This window comes from Camelus bactrianus, chromosome 27 (genome assembly GCF_048773025.1).
Source record: "Camelus bactrianus isolate YW-2024 breed Bactrian camel chromosome 27, ASM4877302v1, whole genome shotgun sequence".
Classification (NCBI taxonomy): Eukaryota; Metazoa; Chordata; class Mammalia; order Artiodactyla; family Camelidae; genus Camelus; species Camelus bactrianus.
In genome coordinates, this window is record NC_133565.1 from 25630634 (window position 1) to 25654020 (window position 23387).

At 51.7% G+C, this 23387-nt stretch overlaps 1 protein-coding gene across 2 annotated transcripts; it reads right to left on the reverse strand.

Moving 5' to 3' along the window:
• Positions 1-1340: 1340 nt before the first annotated feature.
• On the reverse strand, positions 1341-21971 carry RHCG (Rh family C glycoprotein). Of its 2 annotated transcripts, none has more exons than XM_010955064.2 (11): positions 21744-21971; positions 14280-14466; positions 10911-11061; positions 8668-8815; positions 7626-7792; positions 6047-6184; positions 5712-5848; positions 5272-5396; positions 4990-5063; positions 2446-2535; positions 1341-1777 (listed from the first exon to the last, which is right to left on the reverse strand). In XM_010955064.2, the coding sequence occupies exons 1-10, from the start codon at positions 21928-21930 to the stop codon at positions 2470-2472; spliced, it is 1380 nt and encodes a 459-aa protein (XP_010953366.1). In that variant the 5' UTR covers positions 21931-21971; the 3' UTR covers positions 1341-1777; positions 2446-2469. The 2 variants fall into 2 exon arrangements, with proteins under 2 accessions (XP_010953366.1, XP_045372667.1); XM_045516711.2 differs by having other exon boundaries at positions 1341-1827.
• Between the last annotated feature and the right edge of the window lie 1416 nt (positions 21972-23387).

Here is a 23387-nt window from a genome sequence, read left to right on the forward strand (position 1 = left end):
GGCAGGGAGGTTTCGGATCTCCTCCAACAGGCACCTCGCCCAGCGCCGCCGCCGCCCCTCCCAGGCCCTCCGTGGGCGTGCCGGGCTGGGCTGGGCCCCGGCCGCCTCCGCGGGGGGGTAAGACTGGGGAGCGGATCAGCTGAAATCAAAGCCGCCGCTCCCCTCCCCGCCACGCCGCACCCCTGCCGAGCCGCCGAGCGCCTCCTCCTTTGTCACAATGTTTTTCAATCCGGTGAAGCAAACTGTCCAATTAGAGCCAGGGCCTCCGGCTTCCATCTTTGCCGACGTTTAATTAACACGCTCCTCTTGGCAGCTGCTGACAAGTTCCAGAAACAGGTTGTAAAGGGTTTTTGTCTTTACCCAGCATGGAAAATGAGGGGTGTTACATCGCGGGAACATGAATAGGTTGCATTTCAGCCCCTCCTTCCCTCCACCTCCTCCCGGCTCCTCTGGCAGGGGGAATGAAGGCCTGAGTGTGTACGTACGTGTGAATTGTAAGGGGGGCGGGGAGGGCGGGTTTGGAGGCAGGAGAGACCTTCTCCTTCCTCTCTCCTCATCCTTCTGCCTGGAGTCTTTGCTCCACAAAGGATCTGGATTCTGCCTCTTATTCTCCAGCTGGCACACTTTTGCCTCATCTCTCTTTTGGTCATACCAAATCTTGCCATATTGATTCCTATCCCTGGGTCTCTGCCCATGCTGTCCCTTGGCCATTCTTCTGCTAAACTCCTATTCAGCCTTCAAAACCCTGCACAGTGACCAGCTCTGGTAAGCCACCAGGGCATTGAATGCCTGCCAGAGTTAAGGGTGGGTTTCAGGTTGATCCCTCAGCTACACTGTGAGCCCCCTGAGGGCAGGAACTGTGTGTTATTCTGCCTAGGGTGGTGGCAGGCCTTAATAAGTGATGGAAGATCTGAATTGCTGAAACCTTCCTCCAGTGTGGAGGGAAAGCAGGGCTGACAGGATAGGGAGGTGGGGATTGTCTCCCCAAAGCCCTCCCTCCATACCCCCCACCCTGCCTGAACGCCCTGGAAAGAAGGCCGGGTCACGTGGCGGGCACGGTGGGCATGGTAGTTTCACTCAATGGGTGTGTTTCTGGGGTGGTTGATGTGAACTAAGGAGGGGCCTTGCAGAAAGACCCCAGTCCAAAGGCTGGGCCCTGCTAGGAGGACTCCAGACTCCAGCACCCCAAATTCTTCCTCTTCAGCCTGGGATGATTTTCATTGCCCTGTGAGTGGCAACTTGGGGTGGGAGGTCAGGACTGGGGCAGGAGGCCCAGGGTCTCCTAGGTCTTTTTCTCCCTCAAACCAGCCCTGTTGGGGCATTCACTTCCATTCTGCAAAGAACACCAAGAACGTTTATTCATGGAGGCCACTATCTGCATGGCACAGAGAGGTCCGGGGGACTCGGTGGGTGTGGAAGGTATTGGCTGAGGGGCAGGCAGGGAGTGGAAGAGCCCAGTAGTTGGCAGCCGGCAGTTAAGTTGTCTCCTAGAAGGGCTCGGGTCCACCTCCAGCCCTCAGCCTCACTCTGGCCTGCTTTTCTCAAGATGTGGCCACCAAGGATCCTGATGGCAGGCCTCCTACAGCCAGGACCTGGCTTGGGTGCCCACTTTGTCTACAACTCCTCCTCCATTCCCAGGCAGGCCCCCTGGGATGAAGGGGGAGGGAGGGGTGGAGGCGTCCTGGACCAGGTCAGCAGCCAGGGCTTCTGCTCGCCTTGCACTTGTGTTCCCAGCTTGATCGGCACTGGCTTCTTGGGGAGCGCCAGTCTGTGGAGCCTGCAGGGAGAGCCAAGAGCAGCAGGCCACTGTCAGGTCCTTTTCCTCTTCTGGACAGATGGGCAACATTAGAAGCAACTGGTTACAGCCTTGCTTTTCTCTTTCCTTAAACCCCAACATCCTCTCCTGCCACATCACTCAGCCTTTCACCCCAGACACAGCTCTTTCCAAGCTTTGGCCTCCAAGGAGGACAGATAACAAGAGCAATGAGAAAGGGCTTGGTGCATTCCACAGTGGCAGCAAGGAAATGTTAGCTGATGAAAAGAAGGAAGGAGGAGAGGAAGGAAGGAAGGAAGGTCTTGCCTGAGCTGATCAACTGAATAGAGCCAGACTTGTCATCTCCACTTTTATAAATGAGGAAATGCAGGCTCAGGCTCTGGGGTGAAGAGATCCTCAAAGTCCCTCTGCCAGTGAGCAGCAAAGTTAAGTGTGCACCTGGTTCACCTTCCATGTATTCCTTCCAGTCCAGAGTGCCTTCCACAAATTTCTGTGTCTGTCCAGTAGGCACATAGTCTGACTCTGAGTGCCTCTCCCACCAACCCCAGCATGCTGCTCCACTCCAGGCAGGAGTGGCTCATATCCTCATTTCTTGGTGCTTTTTGCTTCTTTGCTGGTGGCATCTGATTCCAAGAGCTGGGCCCCCACTGACAAGCCAAGCCCACACTTACCTGCTTCTCACTTGCCCTGGGAGGTTAAGGTTCTGAGGGCTTGAGGGTGGGATCCTCAGAATGGTGGGTAATGTTCTGTTCCTTGGGCATCTGCAGAGAGAGGAGGCAGCTCTAAGGGCCCTGCCCCAGGCCGGGAAGGTGTCCCTGGTGAAAATAGAACAGCTTTAGAACGGCCTGGGCAAATCAGGAGCAGCAAATGGTGTGTGGCGGGCGCCACCTTGTGATCACTGTGCAGTTTGCGTGCTGCGAAGCGGGGCAGTCCTTCACACAGGTACCCTGCCCCTGCTTCACTTAGCCACTGTCCAGGGTGCTGGGGCACTGTGAGGCCAAGACAGTCTTTGTCCAACTAGAGCAATGGGCAGGTAGTCAAGTGAAGTGCACAGTGACAGTAAGAGTTGTATATACACACAAGAGGCTGATAACCCAGCCTGGGGAGATCCCGACTGTGCTGAACACACTTTTGAAAGAGGAGTGGTAGTATGCCAGGTGATGGGCAGCATGGCAGTTTCCCTGAACTGTGGGCAGGTCCAAAGGTGAGGTAGGGGGAGATGTAGGGGAGGCTGGAAGTGGATTGCTGGTGGAGTAGGGGCAGATCAGCCCAGCCTTGGCCTCAAGTCTCAGATTTGATCCTAAAGGCTCTCATCTGTGGTCCTGGGGAACATGTGCTTCACTCCCATCCTCTGGAAAGCCACATCACCTTCCAGGTAAACCACCCAGAGGTCATAGGAATGGTTGATGGTGATTCACTTCTATTGATATGGAATTATATTACTTGATACAGCGCAGAGAAGGTGTGAACTTAGAATAACTTATAAAGATCAAAACAGAACCAAGAGTGAACTTCTACATATCAGAATTGATAACGTTTTTTAGTTTATTTCATTAGCATTAAATCTGTGTGATTTAATAGTGTCTAAAATAGTTTAAGTTCTGACTTCAAAAATAGAATGAAAATAATTATGCTGCTAAAAAAGTTTATTCAGAATATAATAACATAAAAAGACTTCTTATGATAAAAGAGAAAGAGCAGGATACCAAATTGAGTTTAATATCGTCTCAGCTGTGTAAGGAAAATCAGTGCAGATTTAAAAGACTGGAAGGACGTATGCCAAAAATATTAATAGTGCTTGAATTAGGGTGACAGTGTTTCTTTCTACTTTTCTCTATTTCCAGATTTTCTCTAATGAGCTTCTATTCATGTTAAAATTTTAAAAATAATTTAAAGAGAGTGAATTTAAAAGGCTTATTAGTTATGTACATGAAATTGATTTTTAGTAGACATTACTTAAGATTGCTCTGAAAACTTTTGGTATGGTTTTTAAAAAAACACAGCCAACTCATCATCAGAGAAATGCAAATCAAAACCACAATGAGTTATCACCTCATACCTGTCAGAATGGCTATTATCAGAAAGCCTACAAATAACAAATGTTGGTGATGATGTGGAGAAAAGGGAAACCTTGTACACTGTTGGTGGGGAAGCGAATTGATGCGGCCACTATGGAAAACACTACGGAGGTTTCTCAAAAAAAACTAAAAATAGAACTGTCAAATGAAAGACAGTGATGGGCAGAACCCTGTCTCAGGAGCCACAGACACAGGCTAGGTCCTTGCCCTTGTCAGAGGGGCCAGTGCAGGAGGCAAGAAGGACCCTCTGCCATCCTCCATCACCTAACTCAGGTGAACACCTCCAATAATGATTCATGGGGAGGAAGGCCATCCCGAAGTCCCCGGAGGCCCAAATTGTGGCATGTTTTTAAAGAAACTGAGTTCTGTGACATCCCACTACTTTCAGCTTCTAGAACAATGTTTCTCAAGTTAGAGTTTTGTACTGACACTTCTCAAGATGCTGGGAGAAATGTTGGTACAAAATCACCCAGGAGCTTGTTCCCATGCAGAGTCCCAGGACCTACGAAATTAGAACTTCTGGGCTGGCATCCAGGGGAACCTGAGTTTTTAACCAGGTGTCTAGGTGGTTCTCATGGATACTGAAGCAGAGCACTGCTCTGTGGTTCTTAACCCAGGCTGTATATTAGATTCACCTGAGAAGCTTTAAATACACTGGCAATGTCCAGGCCAATTAACTCCAAGTCTCTGAGGGCTGGAACCTGGGCTTGGAAAGCATGTAAAGCCCCCACGTGATCCCAATGTGCATGTAAGGGCCAAAAACCACTGGTCATGGGCAGTGGTTCACAGAAGAATTTCTCATCAGAATCACGTGAGGGATTGTTAACAGAGTGCTGGACCCCACCCTGTGAGTTCTGAATTCAGGAGGTCTGGGTGGGACCGGAGAATTTATATTTCTCACAAGTTCCCAGGCGTTGCTACTGGGGAGCACAGGAGACCATGCTTTCGGAATTACTGCTCTGGAATGAAGCCTTCAACCCCCAGGAGACACAGCCTCCTGGATAAAGAGCAGGATGACACAGGCTCTGTCCCCCAACCCTCAGCTTCCAGCTTCTCAGGCCCCAGCCCAGCTAATGTGGCCAGGGGAGAGGGGAATGCACCTGCCCTTGTGCAGGGGGACAAGTCAGTAGGACTCACCTCCCAGTAGACTGCATCCTCAAAACAGTTTTCATCAGCGGCTTGTCCCCAGAATGGTAATTTCAAAATGAACCCTAATGAAGTTGAAAGTCACAAGAGATCAGGAACTACTTCCTCTCTGTCTATCCAGCCCTTTCCCTCTGCTGGAAAAATTCCCCCGGTCCCACAGCCATAAGCACAGTGACAAAGGATTCCTGGGAGCTCCGGCTGACTTCTGGTACACACTCTTGGGTCCCCCACCCACAGAGCCCCACCTTCTCTGGCCCAGCCACCCCTACTCACCTACAATGAAGCCGCCTACCAGGGCCATGGCCAGTGACACGAAGAGGCCGGCAGCCTGGAACTTGCCCTGCAAGCTTGCAGTCCAGCTTGCTTTGAAACTTTCAGGGTCAAAGGCGTGAGCAAGCCTGGGGTGGAGACAGGGGGCAGATTAGGGCCCCAAGAGAGGCCAGATAACCAAGCTCAGTAACCAAGCTCAGACATCAAAGCTCAATTGCCCCTGGGCTGCAGCCTTCCCATCTGCAAAATAGGGGCATTGGAAAGAGTAGATGTCTCTGAGATTTTTGTGGAAGGACAGAGATTGAGGAGAGAGCTCATGAAATAGTGGTCCAGATTGGGCAAGAAAGGGAATAGAGACACAATCCTGGACCCCAGAGGAACAGTAGGAAGGAGGAATGGAGAAGGAAGGAGGGAGCACAACCTCCCCACATCTCCATTCTTACCCTTTCTGCCCATACATCTCAGTGTTGGCACAGGCCGCTGTCACAGCACCCACAATGCCACCTATGATGCCAGGAATGCCATGCAGGTTGTGAATGCCACATGTGTCCTGGATCCCCAGGTGGGACTCCAGGAATGGCTAGAAAGGGGAGATGGGTGCTGCTCAGGCGGGGAGCTGTGGCAGGGGTGTAGGGGGACACCAGGATTCTGGAGGCCCCAAATACATAGAGATCTAGGATTCTCTAGCCCCCTCCCCCACAGGGACGCCCCCCTTACTGTCAGGAACACAGAGACCCCAGCATTCTCCAGCCCCCAGCCCCTGGCCTGGGGCCCTCACCGTCAGGTACACAAAACCCAGGGTGGAGATGATGCCGCAGATGAAGCCAACGATGAGGGCACCGTAAGGCATGAGCATCATCTCGGCAGCAGTGCCCACGGCCACCCCTCCTGCGAGCGTGGCGTTCTGGATGTGCACCTTGGTGGGACAGGCAGAGGGGGCAAGAAGTCAGTCCTCTCCCAGAATGCCATCCTGGAGAAGCTGATCCAAAGCCTGCGTTGACTCCCTATGCGTGGGTGCCACGTGGGAGCCAGCGATGGCCCAGAGTGCACCTCAGCCAGCCAGGGGACAGCAGAGGGCTCCAGTCTGGGGCAGGCAGCCACCTCTGCACATATGCCATGGACACCAGCATCTGGACATCTTCCGTGTCCATGCCAGTGAGTTCCGTCAGCACGTCTGCATATTCTCTTTATATCTGGGTGCCACGCATCCCCCTGTGCCCAGGTTCACAAGTCTGGATGTGCATGTGTGCTGACATCAGGCACCTGGGAGGCCTATACATTCACACGCCCCCAAGTCAGAGTCTGCGGGCCTACACCAGCACCCGCTGACCCTCTAAGGGCCTACCTGCACCACGTACTGTGTTGCCGGCTGGTGGGGATTATTTTGTTTCATCTCTACAAGACCAGGAGGTTAACACAGTCATCTTTTGATGTTTGCAGATGAAGCAGTTGAGGTGCAGGGAGGTTAATGGGCTTGTTGAAGACCACACAGGTAGCAAGGGGCAGAAAGGTGTCCTGATCCAGGTCTATGTGGAGCCAGAACCCCTGACCTTGACCCTATTCCATGTGCCTCCCTGCATGTGCCCACATCAGTGTGTCTGATTCTTCTCCCCGGTGTCTGAGTCCCCACCTCTCTGCGCGGTGACTGTCAGTGCATCCAGGGGTTCATGGCTGTGTCCCAGGATAACAGGCACTCCTGGAAGTGTCTGAGGACACATATGCCTGTGTCAAGAAGTTAGTGTCAGAATATGAGTCAGAGAGAGGTGGTCTTCTTTTTACAGAAGGATCTACTGGCACCCATGGAGTTTGGACCCTTCCCACTAATGCTGGAAACACCTGTCCCAGTGTGTGATATGAAGGACACTGCTACACCACATCCCTACAAACCTCCCATGTGGAATGGACAAGGCATTGAAGAGATTCCCCTTTAAGTGTGTGGGATGGGGCAGGTGGAGGCAGCTCTAAGAATGCTGAGGACCGGTGTCTGGAGGATAAGAAGCTGGCAGAGAAGAGGTGCCCCTGGTAACCCTGCTGGGCATGTCTGATGTGGTGCTCTGCCCAGAACAGCTGTCAGCACCCAGGTTGTGGGGAGCAGAGCCAGGAGAAGGAGCCAGCTCATCCAGAGTAGCTGGCATAATGGAACCTACAAGAATCTGGTTCTGGGCTCTGCCAAAAGCCAGGTATGTAACCTGGACAAATCATTTCTCCTGCAGCCTCAGTTTCTTCATCTGCAAGATGGGTGCGATGATCCTTACACAGCCTGCTTCACAGAGTTGTTGACAGGACGTGGTGATCAGTGCCTACTGGGTAGCCACACCTCCCCCACAAGGTCCCCCGCTGCTCCTCCCACTGCTCACCATGTCCAGTTTGCCCTTCTTCTGCAGGGCGCTGGATAACGCCACCGAGGTGAGCACACAGGCTGCCAAGGAGCAGTAGGTGTTGATGACAGCTCGGTGCTGGGCATCCCCATGATTGGACACAGCTGAGTTGAAGCTGGGCCAGAACATCCACAGGAAGAGGGTGCCTGGCCAGACGAGATAGGGCCAGTAGGTCCAGAGGAAGAGGCAGTGGATGGGCCCAACAGAGCTCAGGCAGACATCCTGCCCTTTAGCTCCAGGGATGTCACATGACTCAGACACCCCAGGTATCATCACTCCCATAGCTTTATTCATGCTGGCGGCTCTTCCTAGAAGGCCCTCCCTGCTTTACTCACTACCTAATTCCCACTTAGCCCTCCACGCAGCTCCAGGAAGTCTACCCTGATCCCATAATTGAGCTAAATGCCTCCCACCCTGCTTCAACAGTGCCTTGAGGGAGAATGTTTTTCTCCACTGTAGGGAGATTACCTGGTGGCATTGCCATCTCTTCCACTAAACTATGAGGAGCTCCTTGAAGGCAGGGCTGGGTTTTAAGAGACCAGAGAGGGTGTCCAGAAACTAACACAACATTGTAAATCAACTATTTTTTAAAATGTTTTTAAAAAAGATATTCAACATTAAAAAAGAAAGAGAGAGACCAGAGAGGGTGGTTGATATGTATTTTCTGGAATGACTGGACACAGGAAATAGGGATGGACACCTTGCCCTAGCCCAGGGACAAGTGAACAGTTCCTGGTTACCACTGTGTCTGCTCTGGGCATCCTAGGGAACACATGGGATGAGTAACCAACACCTAATGGGGGAAAGGGACAAGCATCTGGGATCCTGGGAGTATCTACTGGCAATCTCTCTCTGCTCTTCCTCCAAAGCAAACTGGCAGCCACCCACCAGACCACATGGGGACCAGGTGTGATCATGGCGGCCAGAACTCACGGTGACCCTCACCCATGATCGTGGTCCTCACCCCTCATGACAGCCCTCAGTCATTGTGGTAACCCTCAGTCATTATGGAAGCTCTCACCAATCATGGCAAAGAGGTCCGAGTGGTAGACAGAACTTTGCCTCTCCTTGCTCTGATATAGGTTGGGTCGGTAGAGGATCCGGGTCACTGTGAGCCCAAAGTAGGCACCGAATGTGTGGATGGTCATGGAGCCCCCTGCGTCCTTCACCTGGAGTACAAGGGGCCTGTCAGGCTCTGACCCCTCCTGTCCCTCCCTCCCCACAGCACTCCCCTGCCTCCCCAACACAGACAGAGATTCTGCTGTCTCTGACTCCACAAGCTGCAGGATGGAGCCCAGGGCCCCCACAGACCAATCAACTTGGAAGGGGAGAAAGTGGGGACCCCTGGACATCAACTATACTTCAATAAGAAAAAGAAAGTGGGGATCCCTGAACACAGGCAGTGAGCCTGTCAGCAAACACCAGGTCATCCTCACCCAGCAGATGGGATTATGCCCAGATGGGGGACCCAGGCTTGGAGAGGGACTTGCCCAGCCACACAGCTGGAAGAGGTAAAGCAGAGCTAGGACCCAGGGCAGCCCAGTATCTAGTTTGTCACTCACTAGCTTCCACCTTATCTGAAGTCCTGGGAATGCTCCTCTGCCCTCTGAACTCTCCCTTCTCCACATTTCCTTCTCCACAACACTCCTGGACCAACACCGCCCCATCCAGTCTGCCAATACCCCTCTCCCCCACATCCTATCATGCTTCTTGCCCTCCAACCTCCCAGCTAACCTCCCACCATCCACCCCCTCCCTCTCCTCTCCCCTGTCCCTCAAAGTCAGAGCAGGCCGACTTGGTGCACTCTCCATCTGTCCCTTCCTGGTCCTCAGCCCTACCTGACTCAGCCTATTGCACCTTTGAACTTTAAGTCTCAAGTTCTTCCTTTACACGGGGGAGACTATAGTAACTTAGCAGAGCTGCCTTGAGGATGAAACTAGACAACTTGTGTAAAGCCCTGGGCAAGCACCTGGCCCTCAACAAGTGCTTGATTGATTTAGCCTTCCTCTCCTCCCCTCAACCTCCCCTCACTTCCGCTTCCTCTTCCTCCTGACTCAGGACATTCCCATCAGAATTACAGACTTGTTTCTTCACTTTAGATGGGGAAATCCAACCTCTGACGTAGGCACAATTATTACCTACATGTTACAGGTGAGAAAGCTGAGACTCAGGAAGGGTAAAGGGCTCCCCGAGGTCACATAGCTAGTAGAGGCACCCACCAGGCTGGGAGTCAGGAAACTCAGCTCAGTCAACAATTCATTCGCTAGCTCTGTGACCTTGGATAACACACTTAACCTCTCTCTCACCAGAGTGACTCAAACAGCCTCTTAACTGGGGTCTCTGCATCCGACTGTTCTCACCACTGGATATGGATTTTATTCGAAGTGAAATTTTAAAAACCATTGGAGGGTTTTAATCAGGAGAACAGTCTTATATGCATTATTAACAGGTCATTAAGGCTGCTGGTGGAGATTGGCTGAGGTGGTGGGTGAGGCAGTGTTGAAAACAGGGAGATGAGTCAGGAGGAAGAAGTATGATGGCTTGGACTAGTTTGGTGGCTGAGAAAAAATGACAGAATGAATGGTTGAATGTAAGGTGGTCTAAAAAATACACCTTGGGTGTTTCCAGGCAGAATACAAGTACAGAGGAGTTGGGGGCTAAGAAATGGATGGGGTCCTTGAATAATCCTCACTCCTGCAAATATACTAAAGACATGTCTGAGCCAGAGTCAGAGGCTTAAGGTGCCCCTTACCTGGGCCAGTGAATTGGCCAACCCTAGAGGTCATCATTCCTGCCATAGCCCATATGAATGGTACCTCTGGAGTTGTGCAGTGCACAATTTGTGCCGCTGTACATGTCCACCTTGGCCACTCCCCTGGGAACCTTCCTTACAGATGTGTCCTCTCAGTATACTGGGTCTTTTTCTTGGCAGAGCAATGTGAGAATGTGTGTGAGAGTATGTGCAGGAACATCCCACTCTTTCTACCTGATGTGAAGGAAGGAGAAAGGAGGGAGAAAGGACAACATGTGACGAACCCCTTCTCTGCCTAGTTTCTGGACTGATTTACCAGATGGACTATCATCCTTGTCTAATAAATGTCATTACTCCTACTTTAGAGATGAGGAAACTGAGGTTCAGAAGGTTAAGGGACTTGCCAAGTTTGAATTGAATCCAGTGGGCATGTCTCCCCAGCCCTCTCTCTATCCCCTGTTTTCCCCCCAAGAGTCCCCTCCACCTCCATCCCCATTCAGAGCCCTGCTCACCTCTAGCAGCTCGAGGAGAATGTACTCATTCACTGCAAAGAGGGTCACTTGGAAGAGAGTCATGATGAGAAGCTGGACAGGGCTGACTTTGCCCAGAACTGCCCCAAAGGCCACACAGACAGAGCCCACGCAGAAGTCCGCGTTGATGAGGCTGTGGGGAGACGGGTCAGGGAGGGGCTGAGGCAACAGCAAGAAGTGGCACTCCAAGCCCTGGGGCTGAATCTGGACTTTGGTCATCTGTGGGTTTGGGCCTGTGACCTAACCTTCCTGTGCCTCAGTTTAATCCTCTGTGGTAATGGGCACATGATACCTTAAAGCTACTCTCAGAATTAAAATAGCATGTGAGGGATCCATCACAGCAGTGGCAGATACTAGATGCCACACTCTTCCTTTGCAGCCGTATCACAGGCCCCACTCCTTGCAGGCAGCTTGTGCTCAAGGCATCCAAGTGGTCTGACCGATGTTGTTGAACATGGCCCATACTTGGGGCCTTGTCCTGCCCCCCATCTTCTACCTGCCCTTCCGGAACCTCTTCTCACTCCCTCCTCTTCAGGAAGCCTTCCCCAAATCCTCCAATCAGATGTGGTCTCTGCCTCCAGACCCTTATCTCTTACTCTCCTGCTGGCTACCAGGGCCTTGCTTGGGTTTGAGGTATCATGACCAACTCTTCACCTTACCTGGGAGAGAGGACCTGTGTCTAGAGAGAGAGAGGGGCCTTCCTGCAGCGGGGAGGAAGCTGGGGGCTGGGTGAGGGAGAGGGCAGGAAGGCCAACAGAGGGGATAGAAGCAGAGGAGCACAGAGGCCCTCCTTAAGGCTACACCCTGAAAGCCCAGCCAGCCGGCAGAAGCAGATGTCACACGGTCAGAGTAGACCCTGGTTGCATTCATGTGCCTGCTTCTATGTCACCCAGGCCTCCTTGTGTCCTGCCAGCAGCAAAGCTGTCCTGGATTCCAAGGCAGACTCTCAGCATGTCTCTCTGAGTCATGAGAGTTGGTGTAGGGACAGTAGGGGCTACTACTTCCTTAAGGCAGTCACATCCAGAGAAGTCCCCCTCTCCCATGCTCAGGGTGTGTGTGTGGGGGCAGAGGGGTGGGGGGTGAATCAGGAGGTGAGAAACAAGAAGTGAGCTGAATGTAGGGCCAGTGGGTGGAGTCGGGGCAGGACACTACTCCCTTAGGGTCCCTTCCAAGACAGAGGATGTTCACTGGAAAGTCGGCTTCACTATTGGTCACTGCTGCATCCCCAGGGCCTGGCTGAATGAATGATGATAGTTGCTAAGTGCCAGGCACTGAAATACCTTCTCAGCATTGCACATGCCCTCCTGTACGGCACCCAAACCAATGGGACAGGTACTAGTATTAGCCACATCATAAAGATGGGAAATCAAGTCTTAGAGAAGCCGAGTTATTTGCCCAGATTCCGATAACTGCAGCCAGAAGACCATCTAACAGAAGTGACCAGTAGGCAGGAGTGAGAGAAGCGCAGAAAGGCCCGCAACTGGGGCATCAGCTCCTGGGACATGGAGATCTGGCTGTCGCATCTTGGGCAGGGCCGGCAAAGGGACACCACCCTAGAGTGACCAGTGGGATCTGGAGGATACTTCAGCAGGGACACGACAGAAGCTATGAGAAGGGTCCACAGGTCAGGTCGGGGGAATGACACACTCATCTCAGCCCTGGGCACCCACCAGAAGTCGGCTCCCTGAAAATCAATTCCCTGAAAACCAATATGCCAAAACTCAGTTTGTCAAAGACTGATTTGCTGAATAACTGGTTCATCAAAAACCTGTTACACAGAAGTTTACAATAATTCCCTTTGAACATTTTTTAAAGTTGTATACTTTTGTTTTTCATTTAGCCATAGCTATTTTGCCATGGTGGCCAATTAAATATATTATAGGTATTTTTATACTTTGGGTCTATGGCTTTGGGAATGAGAACTTCTTGTGTATTTTGAACGGCAGGGTGATATGCAGGCCATGGATTTTATATACAAAAAGACTGGCTTATTGGTTCCAAAAAATTTTCTATCTAGTTGACTGTTTTTCCTGTTTCTCTTAATTCATGGATTTATTAAGTGGCTTGAATGAATTAATATTTTGCAAATATTGGACACATGTTTTAAATTTCAGGCACCTGGCCTATGATACTTGGCTGGTGCCCCGTATGTGACAACAGGGATTTGCACTTTAAACTTGGTTTTATACCAATTTGCCTCTAAACCCTTTCTAAGGACTTGGTTTTCAAGCAGGCTAATGAATGCTTGTTTCTACATACCAATGACAACTTTCTCAAATTACAAAATGTTTTTTTCTTTAGGCAAACGTGTCATATGTCTACAGAAATTGAAGACAGTCTAAACTGGACTTAAAGAAGAACCTCCAGTAAACCAAAACTTGACTAAAATTGGGGGGGGAAAAGTCTCCCAAAGGCTGTTGATTTTGTCCCAGGCAACAGAGATTGCTATAGGTTTCCTAAGGTGCCATGGCCTAGAAAATTTGATAAATGAGTCATTCAGTGAGTTGACTACTTGGCAAATTGGTTTTGGGGAAGTTGGCAAATTTATTTTACAAGCAGGTGGTGGTGCTGGGGGGAAGGGCACGTTGAGGCTTCTAGGAGGAGGGAAGGACCGCGCTGCCTGATAGGAGAGGGTGGTGGTATTCATCAGACCAAAAGGTTATCACAGAGAAAAATGATGAGGGTAGAGTGAGAAGAAATGGGGATAGGGTGCCCCCTTGTAGATTGAAGCAGGGAGGGCCTTTCAGCCTTAGGTCTCCACACCCACACCTGCCTCACTGCTCTTTCCTATGCCCACTCTGTGGGTGGGATAGGGGCAAGACAGGGAGAGGGCAAGGCAGGGAGAGGCACCTCCATTTGACTGGATTCCCTGTTCAATGTTCTCTCCACAGTGAACCTCATGGGACTGGTGCAGGCAGCCCCACACTCCTCCCCGTTGCCTGCCACCCGCCCCAACATGGGCTGCGGTCTTTCAGGGCGATTTTCATGTTCGATGTGTCAGGGTGGAGGATCCGGACCCAGCCCACGGAGGGAAGGCTGGCCTTGTGTCCCTGCAGCCTGCGTCTTAGGAGGGGGTAGAATTTCCAACAGCACTTGGGCATCATCAGAATTCCCACTCTGGAGGTTCGCTGATCAGGAAATGAGTGAGTGGGTGAGTGAGTGGGTGAGTGAGTGAGTGAGTGAGTGTGTGTGTGTGTGTGTGTGTGTGTATGTGTGTGTGTGTGTCTCAAGCTCGGGTACCAGATGATGAGGAGCCAGCCCCAAGCCCCCGGGCCCTGCCCTGGCTCCGCCCCTTACCCGGGTCCCGCCCCATACCCGGGTCCCGTACACCCGGGCCCGCACCCCGCTCACTTTTCCACGCCCACGAGAACGTAGTTTCCTTCAAAAGAGTTCAACCAGCCCTGCATGAGCAGCGCCCACTGGATGCCGAAGGCCGCCAGAAGGAAGTTGAAGCCCACGGCGCTGAAGCCGTAGCGCTGCAGGAAGGTCATGAGGAAGCCGAAACCCACGAAGATCATCACGTGCACGTCCTGGAAGCCTGCGGGGAGAGCGCAGCCGGGGTTCTCGGCGGCCTAGCGAAGCACTGCCGTAGCCCTCGGTCTGGGCCCTCGCGGCCCTCTACAGGGCCAGTGTCTTCCCTGCCAGTGGCCGGGCCTGGGCCGCCCCGCAAGGCCGGTCCCATCATCCACGCATCTGGGTGTGGGGGCTAGGTGTAGTACTGAATGGCTCTGCTGCGGGTAGAAGAGTCATAAGCGCCTCCGGAGGGGACTGGGCTGGAGGCACCAAGGTGAGCTCCCGACTTTAGGCCACTTAGACCACTGGGTTATAATGCCAGGACATGCCTGATCGCCCCCCTGGGGAGATGACAGCTCCCCCTCTCCACACTAACCCAGGGTTGGGGTGGGCAGCTGGGCATTTGAAACTGGGGCCAGCGGATTACATGCAGGGTCCAGGGTCTAGAACCTAGACTTTCCAGGGCTTTGCCCCCTCCACTCTATTCTTTTACTGTGGAGAAGTTAGTCTCATCTGGCGGTGGAGTCCCTTGACTGGTCAAGCACGTCAGTTGATCACCCTGAGGAATATCTCTACATCCCACCCTCCCTCCCAGCAAGTACACTTTCCAGCATCACTGAGACCTGAATTGTTTTGTTTTCTTTTTGTTTTGTTTTTTTGTTTTTGTTTTAAATGGAGGTACCGGTGAACCCAGGATCTTGTGCATGCTAAGCATGTGCTCTACCACTGAGCTATTACCCTCCCACCCTTGAGACCTGAATTTGAACCCCAGTTCCTCCATCTGCCGGGAAGATGATTCTGGAAAGTCACTTAACGAACATGGGTCTCAGTACCTTGTGTAATGCTTACTCATAAATGTTCCTGAGATTAAATGCAGATGTGTATGTAAAGCACCTAGCACCCACAATCCACGCACAAAATGGGCAAGCGTCATTATTTATTGTTACTTTATTATTTATTGTTACTCAGACATAATCTAATTAGTTCTGACTCAATCCTTCTACCAACTCAGTGTGGCCTTGACATGCTACTTCCCTCTCAGAGCCTCAGTTTTCTCAATGATAAAACTAAAAGGATGGCTTACAATGATCTTAACTGGCTCTCGCCGGAGAGGACAGATAGCTGAATTGGAGTTAAAGAGTATATAGTGTTCTTTGTACTATCTTTATTTTAGCAACTTTTTGTAAATTTGAAATGACTTCCAAATTAAAAAAAAAATTTTTTAAGGGAACTGCAGGGCCCCAGCCTGGCCCCACCCACCTGCCTCCTCATTCTTCCTTTCCTCCGTCCTCTCCTTCCTCCTGTGCTCCAGCTGCGCTGGCCTCTCTTGTGCTCAGTCCCACCCGGGGTCTTTGCCTGTGGCGTTCCCTCTGCCTGGAATGCTGTTCCTGCAGGATGGCCAGCAACTTCTCTTCCTGCAGATCTCAGCAAAATGTCACCTTATCACAGAGGCCTTCCTAACCCCCCAGTTTAAAGTCGGTTCTCTCCCTCGTGGCACCCTCTTCTTTCTTTTCTATTTTTCTACAGTTTGTAGGTAGGTTTGTTTGTCTAGCTCACTAGATTGTAAAGCTCCAAGAAGGCAAGGCCATGCCTGTTTTGTTCACCCTGGTATTCCCCAGCGTCTATGAGTGGGCCCAGGTAGACTCTCCATAAATATCCATGAATGAATGAATAAATGATTATTGTCATGATCTTAGCAGCACCCAGATACGGCAGCTGAGCAGCAATCAAGGGGCCCAGGTGGGGTTTCACCATCAGGTGAGACGGCAGGCCCTCTCCAGGCCATCTCCTACCCACAGAGCAGATAGACCCTAGTGCCCACTGCAGCCTGTCCAATGGAGGGGCAGTGATGCTTGTGCTCCCGCTGCCTTAACCTTGCCTGCCCTCATCTGTCTCCCCTGAAGTCTTCCTTGAGGCCCAGGCTACAGCCCTAAGCACTGGGCTAGCAGCCACCTGGATGAGGCCCAGGACGGAGGTCCTGGCACATTGTTGGGTAAGAGCTGGGGGCATAGACATTGATGCAAGAGACCTGGGGGTCCTGCTTCCGTATGGTGCTCTGAGCTTTGAGCTTCCCGTTCAGACTTACACAAACAGCTCGCCTTAGGTTTAATGTGTGCAGCCGATTTCATGTATTACTGTGTTTCACGGTTTATCACATTTCCAACGGTTGTGGAGGAAATGGAGCGAATGTATGTGGTTATGGTTACTCTTGGGAAGAAGTGACAGGTAACAGACAGGAGGAGAGGTGTGAAAGAGGGAGGAGACACGTTCAGACCACAGTAGCAGAAGCGGGGAGGGGAATTGGCAGGAGAGCAGGGCTGTTGGTAAACACGGGGAAGTAGGAAGAGGTTGCCAGGGTGGGAGCGAGGTGCTGGGTCTAGTGCTGTCTGTGGGAGTTCGAGATGACCACGGGGAGGGTGGTGGTGAGTGTTAGGCAGGGCAGTGTGGGAGGAATGGAACCTGGCTGTGCAGGTTGGAGCTGGGGTCTGCCGGGAGATCTAGGAGCCGCAACGTGGGAATGGTGAGGGAGAAACAGAAGCGGAGGACTGGCCTGCCTTGAAGCCAGCAGACCAAACAGGGAAGGTGCTGGGAGGGAGGTGGGAGGAACCCTTGGAAAAGTCAGTGTGTGTGGGGGGGATCTTTCAAGGTGAGAGGTTGTCAGCTGTTTGGTGGCAGAGGAACCATGTGGGCAAAGGTGGGGCTGAAGAGGACTGGGGGTCCCCCCAGGGATGATTTGTACTTTCAGGACTGCCTTCATTCTCCCTGGGAGCAAAAGCAGGGAAGCCTTGGCTTCCCAGGGCTTCTCTGAACCTGTGGTCCTCTTGCCAGTTCTCTGTCCTTCTCAGAGACTCCCTGGCTGTCCTGATCTCTGTCTCTGACCATCCCTGGGGTGTCTCTTTCTCCTCCCTCCACATCAGGCACACAGACACCAGTTTCCCTCTCCTTGGTCACCTTCCTGATTCATTCTCTGGCTCCTTACTCTTTATCTCCCAGACTGGTCCTCACTTAGAACCCAAATGTACCACTTTATTAATTTATGCTTCATAAAGCTTGGTACTATTGAAAATGTTTTTAAAAATAACAGTCTGAAGGTCCAGATTGTATGACCTTCAGCAAGGACATAACCTCTCTGATCTGCAGTTTCTTTTTCTGTAAAATGGGGGATAGTAACAGAGTTCAGAGGTGTGCGGTGTACATTTAACAGGTCATCCAACCAAAGCCCTGGGCTTGGCCTGGCTCTTTAGCAACTGCTCAATTATATTAGCTACTACTTCTCCCTTTCTCTTTCGAGACTGACCAGGTGCTTTGCATTCAGTTGGATTGAGCCACTGCCCCACTCCCCGCTCCTTCCCCAGCCTGGAGTGACTAGCCCAGAAGCTGCTCTCAGCCTTGTAGGGTGGGGATGGTGTTCAGCCCTAAGAGCTGCCACAAGGGGGCACCAGTACACAGCTGTTCTCCACTCCCTCACTCTTCCCTCTCAGGATGGGTCCCCAATGAGGCTGGCCTGAAGCTGGCCAAGTCTCAAAAATCTGAGGACAAGTTTCCCATGCCGGTGGGCCACAGCAGCTCTCTCCCCTCTGCTGCCTCAGCACAGGAGCAGTGCCCTGCAGTGGCCTGGGTACCAGCCCCTTTCCATGCTTTCTAGGCCGGCCCAGCCTAAACTGTTGCCTTTGAGGCCTACTAGCCAGTCCCTCAGTTCCCCAAGGCTCTGTGCCCACCTCTCCCACACCTCAAAGCCAACCACAGAACCACCCCATAACTTCAAAGTCTCCTGGGGAGATGATCGGAGGAGGGGATGGCAATGCTGCAGAGACCTGGGGAGACAGGTGGGCTGTGCAGAGGGAGGGCTTGGCCTCGTTTCTGCCTGTGCCACTGACCAGCTGAGAGTGTTGAGCAAATCTCTAACCTCCATCTCCTGTATCGTAAAATGGAAACAAATAAAGTCCCTGACAGGCATGCAAAAAAGTACTTGTAAGTGAGGAGAGCACAAAGGAATTTAAATGTTAATATTCAAGGAGACATTCCTTGGCCACATTTCTAAAGCGATGCTAAGCCTCCATTTAAACACCTTCAGTGGATGAGTACTCACTCCCTTCTGAGGAAGCGCGATGTCAGCATTTACTGTCCTCTCGTTTCATACCATGAGATATGCTGTCTCAGCCACCCGCCATCTTCGATCTGGGAGATCTTGTGCATTCCCTCTTCACAGATGAACATACTGAGGCTCAGGGTGGTTAGGGAGGTAACTCACTCCCTTTAGTGACAGGCCCAGATCTGTTTAATTCCAGAGTGGGCCACCAGGTTACACTGCCCTCTGCTTGTGGGAAAGCTCAACTTTAGCTAAATGGAGCTAAATCTGAGGTTCAGGTCCCCAGGAGGGCAAGGTGAGCCTTACTGCCTCAGTTTCATTAAACAGTCCTTCAGGTGTTTGAAACTGTGGCATCCTCTGCCTTGGGTCACCTTCTGGGAATGTGGACCACTCCCCCCTCAGTCTTCCCAGGAAGCTTCCTAGGAGCTCAGATGGCCCCTCCTCAGGACAGCCTACCCCAGACTCAGCCCCCTAGAGCACCAGCCCAGGAGGAAGTTTGTGTTCAGCAGCTGGTGTCTGCAGCATAGCCTCTGAGGGCACTGCCAGGGCGAGTCCTTAGCTGGCTCTACCTGCTGGCTGCCAAGGGGCCCACACCAGGGGAGCTGTCCTCAGGCCCCCGAGCCCCACCTGAGCCCGTTGGAGCTGGACTCCTCTGGAAACTGAGATGCCCAGCGGACTCCACTAATCCCCTGGGCAGAAATGAGGCCCGCACAGGTGTTGACAGCCTGGAGCCAAGAACCTGGAAAATACCACAAGGGCCTGCCCTCACCCCATGCCCCTGGGAATTGCCTTGAGGCCCAGGAACCCAGGTTTGGAGCCCCACCAGGGCCAGGAGGCCACGGGCCTCCAACTCCTACCCACAGCCACCACGACCAAGTAGGGCAGGAGGAAAGGTGAGACTAAGGGGAGGAGAGTGATCCAGGAGAGTGGGCTCGGGTGCCCAGGGCTCCTACCCTGGCTCGCTAGTTTCCTAGCTGGGTGACCTTTGCAAGACACTTCTCCTCTCTGGCCTTAGTTTCCTGGTCTGTAAAATAGGACTCATAACATTGCCTTCCTCATTCAGCAGTGGTAATGATCAAGGGAGGGAACGCATGTTCGGTTTGAGTTGTTGCCACTACTTCCTGCCCTTGCCAGGGAATCCCGAGGCCAAGATTCTCTCCCTACACTACTCTTCTCTCCGTCACTTCCTGCTTAGATGACAAAGAGCTCCCCATGCACAGAGGACATGGCAGGAGAAACTCAAGGCGGTTGTTGATGGCTGGGGCTGTCTCTTCCTCACGTAGTGGCCTCCCTCCTATCCCTCTCACAACCTCTGCACTCGGGCCACATCGAGCCACTCAGCCCCTCTCCCAGCACGCTCCTTCTGTGGGCCCCTCCCCTGCCCTGCTTTTCCACTCCTCACCATGCCATTGCTTTCCAGGAAGCTGTCACAGATCTCTTTTGCCCAGAGCTCTTGACCCCTCTGAGGCCAGGGGTGTCGGGGTACACCTCTCTGTCCAGGGTGGCCATAAGCCCTGGTTTGCTGGGATAGTCATGGTTTATGCCTATGTCCTGGCAAGTTACTACTAGCATGAATCTCCTACCTCTTCACTCTCAAAAGTGTCATTTGGTTGATAAATTATCTGGTCACCCTCTAGATAAAGTGATTGTTGAGTGAATAAAGGTCGAGCATGAAATGTCAGTGGGTGGGTGTGCAGAGAGTGGGGATAGGAGCTGGGGAGATACGATGCCCAATATTGGTGCGGTTCTCTAGCTCCTATTTCAGGATCTTGAGACCTTCCACTGCCCAGACACAAAGAAGACCTATGGAATGCCCATGGGAGGCCTTGCCCTCATGCTTTACCAAGGGGCTGGCTCTGTGGCCATCAGCTGGAGGGAAGAAATGAAACAGGCAGGGGAGGGTCTCAAGCTTGCCTGCCTCACCATTTGCCAGGTCAGTTCCTCACCAAGGGGCATAAAGGTGGGCAATGTGAAGGGTATATTTGGAATCTAAAGTCCAAGGCTGTGACTGTCAAGATCTCTTAAAACACGGCCCCGTGTGGAGCCTCCTAGACGCCGTGGTCTCACCAGCACAGAGCACTCTCTTCTGTCACCTCCTTTCTTTTAGGCACCATATTTCCATTAATATAGCCTGTGGTTTTGCTAGCTTTTTGGCAGCCACTTAATACAGTTGTCTCCCACTGAGCCTGCAACCTCCCCCACCTCCAATTATTTTTTCATGCAGGCCGCATCCTGAATGTGTGCCGTTATTTAATTGGATCTAAGTTAAATGCTATTTCTGGAGGTAAAGAATCCCAACACGGAGGATATACAAGCCATGGAGGGAAGACCAGTTTGTATAGGTGGCCGCTGGAGATGAACTTTATGGTCCCTTCGAAAACTAACAGTCCATGACTATGTGAGCACCAACTGTTAGCAAGATTGTTACTGGCTGCTGGTAGATGGTATGGAAAACCAGAAAGCACAAGGGCGTGAATGATCCTAGGCTGGGAGTCCCGAGGTTGAGCCAGCCCGAGTGACCTTGGACCAGTTCTTCTAACTCCTGAGTCCTAGGGCCTCTGTGTTTAGTGCTGTTCTAGTAACTGCTCTAAGAAGTGGGGATTCCATGCCCAGCACTGTGCCAGAACTTTCTGTGCAATGTCTCATGCCAGCCTCACCCCACCCCTGTAAGGTAGCTCCTAGTGATTTCCCCATTGGACAGATGAGGAAACTGAGTTTCCACAAGGTTGACGGTTGCCTGAGGCCACCCACGTGGTTAATGGCAGAGCCATGATAGAGGAGAGGTCTGGTGATTCCAAGGCCATGCTCTTAACCACAGCATCACAGATACCAGAGAATTCAGAGATGCTTTTTCTCCCTCCCCAAGCCAAGAGAACGTAGATGTCATGGTCCCCCATGCCTCTCCCAGCAGCAGGGCTGGTAGGCCAACGCCATCTCTACAGCCCTTGACACTGGAACTATCCCCTTAATTTGGAGAGCATGGGCACAGCTGGACACTTCCCGAGCTTGATCTCCAGATCCTGGGGAGTTCCCCTGGTGGGGAGCCTAAGAGGGGCGGGGCAGGGGGCTGTGGGCAGCATTCCCTCCTCCAGCTCCCGCCCCGCCGTTGTTCTGGAGCAACAGGCCACGGAGGTGAGGCCAGGCAGGACTGTCGGCCCGGTGGGGACCGCTCGGATATGTCGCAGGTGGGCCTGCAGGGTGGCGGGACTTACTCGGGTAGCGAAAGTAGAATTCGTTGTCAAGGTCGCTGGACATATTCTTAGACAACCTCTCCTCGATCCAGTGGGCGTCGGCATCCGGGTCATAGCGCACGAACACACCGAAGAGGACCACCAGGACCACCTGCAGGAGCAGGCAGATGACCGGCAGCCGCCAGCGGAGATTGGTGTTCCAGCCCATGCTGCAAGGGCGCCTGGCCGGGGCGGGCGGCCGGCAGTTCGGTGGGTCCCAGGCGAGGCGGGAGCGGCTTATTAAGACCTGGGCAGGGGCGGGGCGGCCGCGTCGGGTTGCGGAACAGCTGATCCGGGTGCCGCCCACGCGCTCGCCCAACCGACTAGGGGACCCGCGGGCCCGGGATTCGCCCTTCACCCGAGGGCCCCTGAGGCTTCCCGAGTTGGGGTGGGGGGACAGTGGCGGGAGCAAGAGCCAGGCTGTGGGCAGGGATTAAGGCGCCCCAGCTTCGGTGGATCCCATAGATACTGAGCAGCACTGCCTTTCCCCTTTTGTTCCAGCGAACAGAGAAAGAAAAAGCCGATCATTTACCTCCTACCGAGATAAAATCGAAGGCATTCCTGGACATAAATCATCCTTATCATCATCATCATCATCACCACCATCCCTTTCTTCTTCTGATTACAAAATTCATACAGGGTACAAGAAAAACCAGGAAAGTCCAAGAAACTGTCACGGACCGGGGAAGCCTGAAGAGACTTGACAACTCAATGCGATGTGTTACCCAGGATTGTATCCTGAAACAGAAAGATGTTCATGGAACCCACCTGGTGAAATCCAAATAAAGTCTGAAGTTTCGTTAACAGAGATGCACGCATGTTGGTTTCTTAGCTGTGACTAATGTACTCTGGTTACCTAAGATGTTAATAGGAGGAACTGGGTGAGGAGATGCAGGAACTCTCTGTACTATCTTTGCAACTTTGCTGTAAATCTAAAATTATTCTCAAAGAAAAGAGTATTAAGAAAAAACATAGATAAAGGATTGCAGGAACAGTTTAAGAGTTTTTCACAAGTTCATTGAGCTATGATCAGGAATTATCTGTTGGTTAATATATGTGATCTTGATATGAGTCAAGATAAAATTTAACCATAGAATTCAGGTTAAATCCATGTTTAGTCTGTATTTTATCAAAATAAATTTGATTTTTCTAATTTTTCTTTAAAAAAGGTAATACAGAAAAGAAAATGCAGAAAAGCACAAAGAAGAAACTAAAAACCATCTGTAATCACATCACCTAGAGGCAACCCTAATATGAAAAACCGAGGGTGAAAGATTCATACTATAATAATGATTTACAGCTGCTTTACTCATTTAATATTTTGTAAACATCTTCCCATTTTCTTCTTCTACAACATCATTTTTAATGGCAGGATATACCATATGCTTTATTTAGCCAATCCCCTAGTGTTAGACAATGAGGTTATTTTTTTGTTTGTAAGTTTTTTGTTTGTTGTTATAAATAACGCTTTCATAAACATCCAGGTCCATAAGTCTTTACACAGGTTTCAGTGAATTCCCAGAGGCTGAATTGTTTTGGTACATATTGCTAGATTTTCCTAAACCAAGCATTTCATGCCTCGTGAGCCAGGTGTGAGAGTGGCACCCATGCACCCTCACCAATGCT